Here is a 12,912-nt window from a genome sequence, read left to right on the forward strand (position 1 = left end):
ATAAAACAATTATTCTTCAGTAGAAAATTAGAGAAGTTGGATGAGCTATTTTAAAAATCTGCTTAAAAGCACTGAAGAGTGAACAATGCAGGCAAAAATGACTGGGCCGAGACATGGAAGATGTGAATTGAGAGATGTGAACCTGGCATATTGGGATACATGTGTCCTGGGATGTCTGCTGACAGCAGAGGCAGCTGAGAGCCTGAACAGCACCTCTGACTTTTCCTTTGCAGGTGGAGTTGAGGGCCCACTGAAGGCTAATGCCCCGACTGGGTCCCCAAAGCCCGCACCTGAGGCTGAAGGGCAATGAAGTAAAACAGCCCTGTCAGGGGTTACATCCCAGCCCAGTGGTATTTGGGTGGCCTGGAAAGCGTGTGGTTTTTTGAGAGACTAATGATGGATCATTCCTGGTGAGGCCGCTCAAGAAAGAGAGTGGGGGGAGACACAGAAATATTTATAGCTTCTACAGACACTAAAAGATAATAATAGGATATTAAGAACCACATTATGCCAATAAATTTAAAATTTTATATTAACTGGAAACATCCTAGAAAAACACAACCCACCAACATTACAAAAGAAATATAAAATCTGAAGCGTTCTGTAACCATTAAGTAAATTGGATCCATATTTTAAAATCTTCTCAAATAGATCTAGGCCCAGAAGTCTTCACCAGGGAATTCTTCCAAACATTTAAGGAAGAAATAACAGCTAATCTTTTACAAATTCTTCCCACAGGCTCCGGACGCGCAGGCTCAGTGGCCATGGCTCACGGGCCCAGCCGCTCCGCGGCATGTGGGATCCTCCCAGACCGGGGCGCGAACCCAGTTCTCCTGCATCGGAAGGCGGACGCGCAACCACTGCGCCACCAGGGAAGCCCAATAACAGCTAATCTTATACAAATTCTTCCCAAGAAGAGTTAAAATAGGGAACACTTTCCAATTGACTAAAAGGTCAGTGTGATATTGTGATATAATAAGACACATACCTCTGGTCTTTGTTCTTGGTTCCTGGCACTGAGCTCCTAAAACCCTTGGGATTTTGTGGCTCACAAGCCCCTTTCACCCACACCTGAGTTTACACTCGCAAGGTGACTCCTGGCCATCCGTACACAGCTTCGGGATGGGGGCTGGCGGCCGGAGGAACCAACCACGTGACGGGAGAGTGAAACCCTCAGCCCCGTCCCCATATCTGGGGGGAGGGAGGGGCTGGAGGCTGAGTTAATTCCCAACGGCTCGCGAGCCGATCAGCCGTGCCCTGTCCCGGAACCTGCATGAAAACCCTGCAGGAAGGGGTTTGGAGAGCTTCTGGGCTGGTGAACGTGTCCACCTGCCAGGAGGGTGGTGCCCGGCACACCCCAGCTCCACGGGGACAGACTCTCCTGTGCTCGGGACCCTTCCACACCTGCCCCATGGACCTCCTCATCGGGCTGTTCATCTGCATCCTTTACAACATCCTCTGTAACAGACCAGCGATCTAGTTAAGTCAAGTGTTTTCCTGAGTCTGGGAGCCGTCGTGGCAAATATCGAACCTGAGGAGGGGGTCGCGGGAACCCGATTCATGGCCACACTGGATGGAGTGCAGTGGCCTGGGGACCCGACACTTGTGACCGGCGCCTGGTGGGGGCGGCCTCGAGGGACGGAGCCCTGACCCTGTGGGGCCTGCACTGACCCTGGCACGTAGTGCCAGAACTGAGTTAAATGCGGGGGGGGTCACCCAGCTGGTGTCCACGGGGAGCGGAGAACTGGCTGTCGTGCTCAGAAGTGCTGGGAGCAGAAAACAGTTCAGAGTCAGCGCAGCTTTTACTGCTTCGTCACAAGCGTGTAGTACGAAAGGAAAATTAAACACCAACTTCCTCATGAACATAGAGGCAAACACCCCAAACAAAATACTAGCCAGTTGAATCTGATGATAAATGAAATGAATAATACATCTCAACCAAGTTGACATTATTCTGATAACCATTAGGGAAAAAAATCAACGTAATTAAAATAAGGAAAGAGAAAAAAACATTATTTGATAGATGGAGAAAAATATTTGATAAAAATCTATAGCCATTTGTGATTAAAACTCTTAGCAAATAGAAACAAAGGAACTTCCTTAATCGATAAAGAATACCTATAAGCACCTACGGCAAACATCGATGGCACTGAGTGAAATGTTGAAACCCCCCTGTTAAGACAGGGAGCAAGATAAGGAGGTATCACCATCTCTGTTCAGCACTGTGTTGGTGGCAGCCAGTGGAATAAGGAGATCAAAAGTGTAATGATCGGAAATGAGGAAAAACGTCTGCGGATGAAATGCAGACTCTGTGTATACACATAAAATCAAAAGAATCTACAGATCGATTACCAAACTTATCTAGAAGTTAACTAAACTGATGGCTGCAAGGTCAAGATGAAAACAATTGTATTTCTAGATTTCGTCTGGAGTTTAACAAAATGAAACAAAAAAGGTATGTTTATAACAGCAGCACAAACGTCAAGTACATAGAAATAAATCTAATGTGTGTAACCTCCACGCATAAAACTCAAATCCATTACCAAGAGAAGTCACAGAAGACCTACGTCAGCAGAGGACTAGAGCATGCTCACCGATTGGAACATTCAATGTGGCAAAGATGTCGGTTCTCCCCCAAACCTAAAACTGATCTCGAGATTCAATGCAATCACAGCCAAAACTCCACCAGGGTTTCCAATGGAAGCCAACAAGCTGACTCTAAAAGACACATGGAAACGCATGGACAATGGAAAGGACATCCAAGACCTTCCCGAATAACGAGGTCAGGAGATGTTCTCTCCCAAGCAGTCAAGGTGACCAACCTCAGTAGCTCAGACAGTGAGGTGTTGCTGCAGGTGTGGACGCCTGATTCATGACAAGCATGGCAAAGAAGCCAGGCAAACGATTTTTCAATAAGTGGTGTTAGAACATTCAGATATCCAGATCGGAGAGCTCAAAACCGGATCCTTCACCTCACAGCACACACATGAACCAATTTCAAGTGGCTCTAAATCTGACATGTAGACGTATAAAGCTTTTGGGAAAATATCATAAGAGAACATTTTCATGACCTTTGGGAAGGAAAACATTTTTTTAAACAGGACACAACAAGGCACTAGTCATAAAGGGAAAGATTAATACTTTTTAGTACACTACAACTTGGAATCTATATTCACGAGAAGACCTCAAGACAGTCAAGGCACAGAGTGGAGGGTGACCTGCTGTCATAAACTGTCCAAGTGTTTTTTCCAAGACAGATAAGGAACTCCTTCAATTCAACAAGGAAAAGACAGAAGGCTTAATAAAATGTGGGCGACCGATTGCACAGGCAGGCCACCAAAGAGGACATTCAAGTGGCCAAAAGGTGCTGAGCGGCGTCCGGCCTCACCGCAGTCAGGGAGTGTCCGGCTGAGCCCAGCGAGAGGCCCACGCCCCCCAGACGGCCAGGTGAGAAGGCGGGCCTCACTGGCACGACCACTGCCCAAGGCAGTCTGTCAACATGCTGTAGTTGGAGATACACGTGCTCCGTGACCCAGAAACCCCGCTGCTGGGTGTGCCCTCCAGACACGTGGGCACGTGGGCCCTGAGACATCTGTAACAGGCATGCTGGAAACAGCCCCGTGCCTTCCGTGGCTGAAGGACAGACAGGCCGTGGTCGAGTCACCAGACGGAATACTCGACACCAACGATGTGAACACAACCAGACACGCGAAGCAGCGCGGAGGATTCCCGCGGACGTCGCGCTCCAGAGAGAAGCCAGCCATGGGCGATTAGAGGCCGAGAGTCTCTATTTCCACAAGCACAGAAACCAGGCAGGTGCGGGGCTGAAAAACAGCCCCTGAAGTTGCCCGGCGCTACCCCTGGAACCCGCGTGCAGGTGTGATCAAGGTAAGGGTGCCGAGCTGGGGAGGTTGCCCTGGATGATACAGGCGGGCCCCGGTATACATGTCATCGTACGGGCCCCCGTATGTGGGAGATGAGACACAGACACAGCGGAGAAGCCACGTGACGACGGAGGCGGGGGCGGGGGGGGTGACGCGGCCACAAGCCCAGGAGCCCCCAGGAGCTGGAAGAGGCAGGAAGGACCCTCCCCTGGGGCCTCCAGAGGGAATGTGGCCCCGCCGACATCTTGACTTCGCCCAGGGATACTGACTTTGAACCTGTGGCCTCCAGAACTGTGAGGAAAAACCTTCCTGCTGCTTTAAGCACCCGGCTTGCGGTGGCCTGTCACGGCAGCCGTGGGGCACTCCCAGGCACGGCTGAATTTCACGCTCCGGAGTGTGACCCATGCGGGGAACGCGTGCGGAAAAGGCCCCCGGGAGCTGCAGGTGCTCGGTGGGCGGGAGGGGCCGGGGCCGGGCCTGTGGGAGGGTCTGGGGGCTTACGCGCAGGAGGCCCTTCTTCACAACCCCCCGAGCACAGCCCTGTTTCTGTGCAACCCTCTCTGGTCCCACTTCACACCGGAAAGCGTCAGCTGTGACAACAAGCCAGGAGGCAGGACACGGACACAGGCCTGGGACGGCATCTTCAGGGCCACTCACCGGCTTCTGGAGAGTTGACCGGTTGACGGCAAAGTTGCTCTGATCCCGTTTAAATACTGACATGGCTTCTTCGGGGCAAGCGTAGGAAGCCCACTCTTCTATGCTTGCTGGTACGTCTTCAAGGCGTTTGCCAGGAGTGGGGCTTTGAAACTGCAAAGCAGGAAGCCAGGCTCTGCTTTAGGGGGTGGAGCTCGAAGCAGACACCCAGGTGGCCCCGCGGGAAAGGACCGGTCGGCAGCGCCTCTGGGGACGTGCGTGGCGCCCTCCCTGGGCTGCCAGCCCGACGGCGAGCCACGCCGGACCCACACGTGTCTGCACTTCCTGGAGAGCACAGTGATCGGGGAGGGGGGCGGGGGCGTCCCCAGTGGGGACAGTGAGGCAGGACGGCCGGGCGGGGCGCCGCCGCGAGCACAGCCCCGGAGACGCGCAGTTCCTCCGGCGACCAGGTGACGTGCCGCACGGGCCCCCGGCGGGTGGAGAGCAGGCGCTGTCCCGCCCGCACGGCCGGGGCCAGGTGCTCCTGGGCAGAGGGGACCCGCTCTGGGACGCAGACGACAGACCGCAGGGAGAAGCCAGACCCTCCCCGTGTCACCTCCTAACACCCGGCCGGGGGACCAGAACCACTGGCTCCGCTTCCCGGGGCGGGGGAACCGGGCGGAGCAGCCGGGACGGCCCTGCCCTCTGCTGTCCAGCCTCTGGGACCAGGAGCCTCGAGGGCGGCTGGGGCAGAGCCTGGCCACCCGGGAGGGCACGGTCACCTGCTTCGAGTCCCTGTCCTTGTCCTTGTCCTTGTCTTTCTCTCTGCCCTTGTCCTTGTCTCTGTCCTTGTCTTTTTCTCTGTCTTTGCTTTTCTCCTTCTCCTTTTGAAGCAACAACGAATGTGAACTCGCTGCTGCTAGAATTCTACTCTCTGAAATTGATTTTCCTGCTGTTAATAAAGAAACCTGGGAAAAGAAAATCCGAATTTGCAACACTGATAACAGAAGCGGGTCCCCCTCCTCCCATGCACTCAGGTATGAGGGCAGGTTGGGGGGAAGTGGCCAGGCCATGAGCCACCCGGCACAGAGGTGACGGCAGTGCCCCTTGGTGGGTGGACACGCGGCCGCCCTCCTCTGCACTCGGGGGGCTTCCTTCAGGACTCTGGGCCTGCGGGGACGCACAGCTGACCCTTAAGAAGACCTTGTCAGCCCCATAAAATGAATTAACGTCTCTAATGAAGAACACACTCAAGTGACTTTTAGCGGTTCTCAAAGAATCGCAGAGAGTCGCTGCGTGGTGGATGGTGGGTGGTAGTGGCCTGGGGCACCTTTAAGACCCAGGACAGCCTTCCCAGTCCTTCCTGCTGCCAAAGGGCAATGGCCCTGTTGTCCCCAACACATGGCCGGGGGCAGGGTGCAAACCTGCCCCCAGAAGAAAGGCCTGTCCTGCCGACACTGTCCCACTGGGCGGGCACTGACGGCGGGAGGTCCTTGAGAACAAGAGTCGACCAGGAGCTGCCCCGGGGGCCCCGTAAAGAGGTGATGGGAAGGAGGGCAGCTCGGAGGCCGTGCGGAGGGGGCATAGAGAAGGTTCTGGAAGCCTAGTGGCAGCGCGGTGGAAAGACAGGGTTCTGCGGGTGGTTGGGCAAAGGCGCTGGGGTGAGTCTTGGAGAGGAGGGGCCACTTCGTAGGGAGCAGTGAGGCCCTCCCTCCTCCCCTGAGTCCCCAAAGCAGGGAGGGTGCTGCTGGGAAGGAGGGGAGGGGGACGCTGTCCTGGCAGAGACACAGGACCTGTGTAAGTGTAGGTTTCCGGGGCCTCACCTGCCAGATGCGGCGGAGAAAGGTGTAGGCCATGAGGCAGTAGTCCTGGTGGCAGGCGGCGCTTGGGGTCACCACCAGGGCCAGCAGCGTGTAGGCGCGGGCCAGCGTCTCAAGCTGCCGTACATTCCGAAGCTTCTCCAAGGAGGGGGGCCCCGAGCCCTCAGCCCCCGGGCCCTCCGGGGCCGCCGGAGTGGACACCTGCTCTTCTGGAAGACAGGGTGCCGCTGGGTGTCCTCCCTGCCCTCCCCCTGCGCCCACCTGGTCCCCAGAGGCCCCTGTCACCTGGCCCAGGGTTGAGACTCTTCCAGAGGGGGGGCGCCGCCCTCACAGGGACCAAGGCCACCCTCAGGGACGGGCCTCCCAGGGGTCCCCCAGCGGAGACGACAGGCCCACCGGCAGGGATGCTGCGGCCACCGTCGGGGCTGTGAGGAGACGCCCCACCAGGCTGGGGTGGGGGCCTGGGCTCTGGGGTCTACTTGCAGCCTCCTCCCCACCGTGCTTCACCCTAGCTGCTCTGAGCTGGGCGTCTGGCGGCACCCAGACAGGGCTGGACGTCGAGTGGACGTGTCCTCGAGCCTCCAGCACGTGCAGACAGGAGGCGGCCCCTCTCCTGGGCCCCTGAATTCTGCAGGCCCAGGAGAGGCCGCCTCGGTGCCGGGGAAGTCGGCCCGCTGTTCCGAGGCCCCTCTGCTGCCCGGAGCACCCATCCTCCTGGAGCTTTGTCCCGCCTTTCGGTGACAGCTCTCACGCCGGACCCAGAGAGGGGAGCAGAGGGGCTGCTGGGCGGCTGCCGGCCCTCCCTCCGTCCATCTGGCTGCCGCTCCCACCACCTCCCTATCAGCCCTGGGCTGGGCCTTCCTGCTGGATGTGCTCTGATGGAGGGGGAGGACCAGCCCTGGAGAGGCGGGGCCCTGCCCTCGCCAAGCCCACAGGGAGCTGGCCTGGTGGGGGCGCCGCAGGGACAGCGGAGCCCAGGAGCCCCTCGCGGCGGGCGGCCCTCCCCCAGCCCCCGCGCCGCGCGCCTGCGGCCCCCGCACCTGCCGGCTCCGGGGAGCCGCTGTCGGGCTGCATCCTCAGCAGGATGCCGATGGCCCACTTCAGGTGGAAGGTGGCATCGGCAAGAGGAAACTGCCTGCGGTACAGCCACTCGCTGAACTCCATGATGCAGTCAACCTTCTGCCACTTGCTCTCTGGCTTCTTTGGGATGAAACAGAGAAGGGCGGGAAAGACACACGCCTGCCACTCAGCAGCCCGAGAACCACACTGCAGGTGTCGTGTTCCTCCGCCTTTCAGAAACAGAGGGGCTCCTTCTCACCCGTCTCTACCACCACGAGACCACCAGGCTCAGCAAGACCCCCCATGTGCAGCGGGCATAGCAAGACCAAAGCCAGGCGAGTGTCCCCGGCCTCTGCTCCCTGCGGACGCCCCGCCGCCTGCCCGCCGGACCCCTCGCAGGCCCCGCGTGTCCCTCCCGCCTCCGGGGCAACGCCGGCCTGAGGGGCTCTCTGCCGGCGCTCCGCCATCAGCCCCGGGTCTCCTCCGGCACCTGGAGGTATGGACGGTTCTGTGGCTCACAGGGCTCGGAGGGCAGGGAAGATGCTGCACCGTGCAGTGTGCAGCCCGAGTCAGACCCAATATCGCTCATCAATCATCCCTGCACGAAGGGAGGAAGCTGCCCCCCCCGCCCCCCCGAGAGCAGAGCCAGCCTGCCTTCCGCTTGCCGGGCCCCAGGCCCCACACCCCACACCTCACACGCCAGGAGGAGGAGGATGTGCGGCCGGAGGTGCAGGAGGTGAGGGAAGGGGAAGGTGGCGGTGGGACACACAAGGTCAGGGTGGACTCTCCCCAGGACGCTGCTTGACGTCGCCAGGGAGGGAGGGGCGTGGACGGGGCACCCCAGCCCCGAGTGGGGTCCTCCCCCCTCATTAGCAGGCGGGCAGAAGGGAAGGAGGAGCGGCCCTGAGAGGTGGGGGGCCTGGAAGCCCGGAGACAGATGACCATGAGTGCAGAGGAGGGGTCAGATGGGGCCTCAGAATGACCGTGACCATGTGGTCACGGGTGGCTTTGACAAGAGCTGTGCAAGAGAGATGACGGGGACGGGGGCGGCGGAAGAGAGAATGGTCATCGTTTCAACAACGGTGCTGGGAAACCCAGGCAGCCACACGCTGAGGAAAGGAGCAGGACCCCTACCTCGCACCAAACACAAGGCTGAACTCAAGAGGGATCAAAGACTTAAATGTAAGAGCTAAAACTATGAAACTCTAGGAAGAAAACGTAGAAATCTTCGTGACCTTGGATTACACTTTGGTTTCTCAGCTACGATGCCATAAGCGTAAGAAGCAGAAGAAGAAATAGGTAAGTTGGACTTCATCAAGATTATAAACTTCTGTGCTACAAATGACATCATCAAGAATACGAGAAAAGACAACCCACAGAATGAGAGAAAATATGTACAAATCATATATCTGATAAGGGACTTGTATCCAAAACACATAAAGAATTCCTACAACTCAGCAATAAACAGACAAGAAACCAAATTTTTTCAAAAAAAGGGCAAAGGATTTGAATAGACATTTCTCCAAAGAAGATGTACAAATGGCCAATCAGCACATGAAAAAAATGCTACTAGTTACTACATTAGTTACTAGGGAAACGCAAGTCAAACCACGATTCAAATAGTTAAAGAGAGTCATCACATGACCTGGTAGTTCACTCCCAGGTATGTGCCCAAGAGAACAGCTGTAACGCGTCCGTGCAAACACTTGCACACGGATGTCTACGGCAGCCCCGTCACGAGAGCTCATGAGTGGAAGCAACGCCGAGGCCCATCGGCGCAACATCCACCCACCCACCCGATGGAAGATTATTCAACCACCAGCAGCGAAGCCCTGATGTGCACTTCAACAGGCGGAGCTTGGACGTGACGTCCAGGGAGGGCAGCCGGACGCAGAGGGCCCACCCCGTCTGGTTCCATCCGTGTAACGCTGGCTCACTGGGGCTGGCGGGGGTGCGGGGAGGGACATAGTGCCCACGGACCTGGGTTTTGGGGGGCTGGTGACATGTTCTAAAATTGATTGTGATGATGGCTGCATAACCCTGTGAATTTACTATAAAGCACCTTGTACCCCTAAGAAAAAAGAAACGAAGGAAGGAAGGGGCAGAGAGCCTTTCCACGGAGTCTGTGCAGAGGGTTCCGGCAGCTCGGCTCGGCCATGGCACCGCCTGCTCCCCCGGCACGGCTGCCTGGCCCCAGGAACCCTGGCCTGGGCTCCAGGCGCGAGACGCAGGGGCACCCACGGCCACTTGGAGTGGACCCAGGCCTCTGCTTGACCGCTGGGTGATGACCACACGGCCAGCTATGGAGCCTGTATTTGGACCCCTTCCCGGGAGACACCCCGACCCTGGAGCGCTCTGAAAACCTCGGTGGGATCTGCTCCATGAAGGGGAAACATTCTGCTCAACAGAGAAGCCTGTCAGGTGCCTGCCGCAGGGCACATCTTTGGGGCGGCTTCAGTCCCACCATCAAGGGGCCTTCTTTGCCCCGAGGCAAGTCCCACAAGCTCTGCATCAAATCAAGGTGCCCGCCCTCCCCCAAATCTCCAAGCGCGTCGAGAGGAACATGTGTCATGGCTTCTCGGGGGCAGGGGCTGTCCCCAAGACCCCGAAACCCCAGAGGCTGCAGAGCCCCGCGGCCCGCCCCCTGCCCTCCCCACGCAGCCTCACAAGGACCGCGTCCCTCACGTGGGAGGACAGGGTCCGTCTGCCGGCCCGGCTCGTGTTCCGCTGCCCCCCTCTTCCTTCCGGGCCTCCCGAGGGGCCGGGCTTCACTCTGCACCGCACCCCCCCCCGCCCCCGGGGGCTTCCTCCGCAGACACGCGGTCAGTCAGAGCCAGACCTGCAGGGCCTGGATGGCGTGGTGGTAGCAGCTCAGCGCCCCGGGGACACTCCTGGAGTTGAGGGCCAGGCGCTGCCACATGTGTGCCAGATACTCCTCACTCTGGCCTTTGAATTTCTGAATTTCCATCATAAAGTTCTGGCCGAGTCTAGCCTTCACGATGACCATATGTTTGAAAATCAAGCTGAAGAAAAGTAAAAGAGAGAAATCAATGCTTGAATGGTAAAAAATCGTAACTATATAGAATGCACACAAACTAAAGTATTTGTGCTGTGCATGTTCCTACTTACAAAGAGAAAACAAAATGAAACCCGAGTATCTTGGGGGTCTTGTGTTGTGCTGTGTTTTGTTTTTTTCATTTATCATTTGTGTGTGTTGGGCTTAAATCCCCTCCCTTCTTGTGTTGACTTCTTGGTAGGGAAATCAAGTCACCAGGGGAAAGGGGAGAGTCGGGGGCTGAGGAGGGAGCCACCCTGTTGGGGGACTGCAGGGGGAGGCACCCCAGCGGGGGAGGAACCCCAGGGTGGGAGGCACCCGGTGGGGGGAGGCACGGGGTGGGGGAGGCGCCCTGGGGGGCCTCAGGCACTCACAGGCGGTGCGCCGTCCGCGGCAGCACCTGCAGGGCCTCATCCAGCACCTTGAGGCAGCCCTCCCAGTCGTCCTGGTCGGCGTGGCTGTGGCAGAGCAGGCCGTAGAGCGCGGCCCTCAGCGTCAGGTCATCCTCGGCCCCTGCGGTGGGAGAGGGGGCTCAGGAGGGGCCTGGGAACGCGGGGGCGCCGGTCGGGGGGTCTGGGAATGGGGCTGCTAGCAGCTGGAGGCCCACAGGACCGGGAGTCCCCCAGGGAGCACTCGGGACACGGCCGCCTGTCTGGGACACCCCGGGCCTCCTGCCGCAGAGCTGGGCAGCAGGTGGGACGGCGTGGAGATCCAGCCACATGACCTCGTCATCTGCGTCCGTTAGCCACATGCAGAGCTGCCCTTCCAGGGCCGGGCCTCGAGTAGCGGGAATGACCCCTGATCGTGGGAAACACATCAGTCCTTCTGGGACCAAAGGCTCAGGGGCTCCTGCTGGGCGACACCTGCGCTGCCGTCCTCCCTCCCCCACCTGCCTCACCTGCACCAGGTGCCCCCGGCTGCCCCTCCCCCCCACCCCGCCAGGCTTTCTCAGGCCCTGCCGTCCTCCAAGCCCTTTCTCTTTTGGAAACTCCCGTTACTCTTCCGTAATTTTAAAAATAAACAATGGGAGCGTCGGGAAAGAAGAAGCCTCTCCCCACCTCCCTCGCCCAGGCCGCTCGCGGCGGCGGCCGCCTCAGCCCCACCGTCCACCGAAGCAGAGCCCCTGCCCCTGGTACCAGACACTCAGGTTGTCCTGTTTTACCTCGTTGACCGTTTTTGAATCGTTACAGCAAAGGGGTGAACATGCCCATGGATCCTGCCGGCAGGTTGTCCGGCTGCTGGCTAAGAGGACAGCACCAACTCACACCACTCGGGGCCTGAGGGCTCGCCGTGGCCCCCCACTGCCAGCGCTGGGACGGAATCCAGGTGCCCAGGGGCAGGTGGATTTAGGCACGTGACCAGATAAACTGGTCAACGTCTGACACTTGGGAACCACGTGGGGTCCGTAGCGTGCTTTCCTCCTCTCATCTCGGCCGGGCCAACTCGGAACCACACGCCGTGGTGGTGAGGGCTCTTACAGTCAGGCCTCTGCACCCCCTGGTTGGCAGCAGGGGCACGTGCCCCTGGACGTGGCAACCCCACTTGCCAGAAATTCCAGACAGTGCCTCGCATGAGGAGGGAGAGACTGCCCGTGCGAGTTCAGCTGCTGAGCCGTCGGGGTCACTTGTTACTGCAGTGTGGCATCTCGTAACCTGACTAATGCGACTGCTCGTGCATTACAGAAATGGATCATTTAGCGGCTGAATTTGATGCCAGTACTTTTCCAGTGTTTACTTTTTAATTTTCTGCATTTCTCATTATTTAAATTTTCATGTATTTTGAATGTGTGCCTCTTTGATCACTCTAAACTTTAGGCAGTAATCTTTCCTCAAAACATTGCTTTGCTCAATTCTACTTTCTCATTTTTTCCTATGATTTGAATTGTTAAAGCTGCTAACCCATTTAGCTATCTGAGTACGTTTCAGCACGTGGAGTAAAGCGCACACGGGCTCCAAGCCCTCCGGGCGGTGCCGGGACCCCAAGCAGCTGGCTCCTCACCGGGCCTCGCAGTCCTGCGGGTCTGGGCTGCTGTCTGCATCTCCCTCTGCGGCACCAGCAAACAATCTTACCTGCGGGGGTCTGGAGTTCAACTCAATATTTAATTACACATGGTCACATCTTTGTTCACTATTTTAAGTCGAGCTTCTCTCGCTCGTAGACTCTGAGGCACCTGGGGGAGGGGCCACGGCTCTAATCCACACATTCACGCTTCGCAGTACACACCGTGGCCCTTACACTAACAGGGATGATTATTTTTTAGCAGATAATCATTTTTTATTTTAGAAATAAATTATACAATATGTTTTTATTTTACTAAGGTCACTACTTTTTTTTCCGCAGAAGTATATCTCCACATTTTTATGGAAATGGAGAAGTGTGATTTACCTGTCAGAAAAACCCAGAGGCTAGATTTCAAGCCTGCCTGGGAGGGCGCAGGGTGGCCCTGAGCTGGGGGCCCCCC

General features: G+C 57.4%; 1 protein-coding gene across 1 annotated transcript in view; it reads right to left on the reverse strand.

Moving 5' to 3' along the window:
- Positions 1 to 12,912, reverse strand: part of CFAP46 (cilia and flagella associated protein 46) — an 89,262-nt gene that overhangs the window by 34,182 nt on the left and 42,168 nt on the right. The window contains exons 25-30 of the mRNA XM_028481955.2: positions 10,826 to 10,964; positions 10,236 to 10,419; positions 7,378 to 7,537; positions 6,341 to 6,546; positions 5,300 to 5,485; positions 4,542 to 4,691 (exon numbers count right to left, since the gene is read on the reverse strand). Coding sequence (XP_028337756.2) covers positions 4,542 to 4,691; positions 5,300 to 5,485; positions 6,341 to 6,546; positions 7,378 to 7,537; positions 10,236 to 10,419; positions 10,826 to 10,964 — 1,025 coding nt within the window. The remainder of the gene's footprint in view (positions 1 to 4,541; positions 4,692 to 5,299; positions 5,486 to 6,340; positions 6,547 to 7,377; positions 7,538 to 10,235; positions 10,420 to 10,825; positions 10,965 to 12,912) is intronic.

This window comes from Physeter macrocephalus, chromosome 20, assembly GCF_002837175.3.
Source record: "Physeter macrocephalus isolate SW-GA chromosome 20, ASM283717v5, whole genome shotgun sequence".
Lineage (NCBI taxonomy): Eukaryota > Metazoa > Chordata > Mammalia > Artiodactyla > Physeteridae > Physeter > Physeter macrocephalus.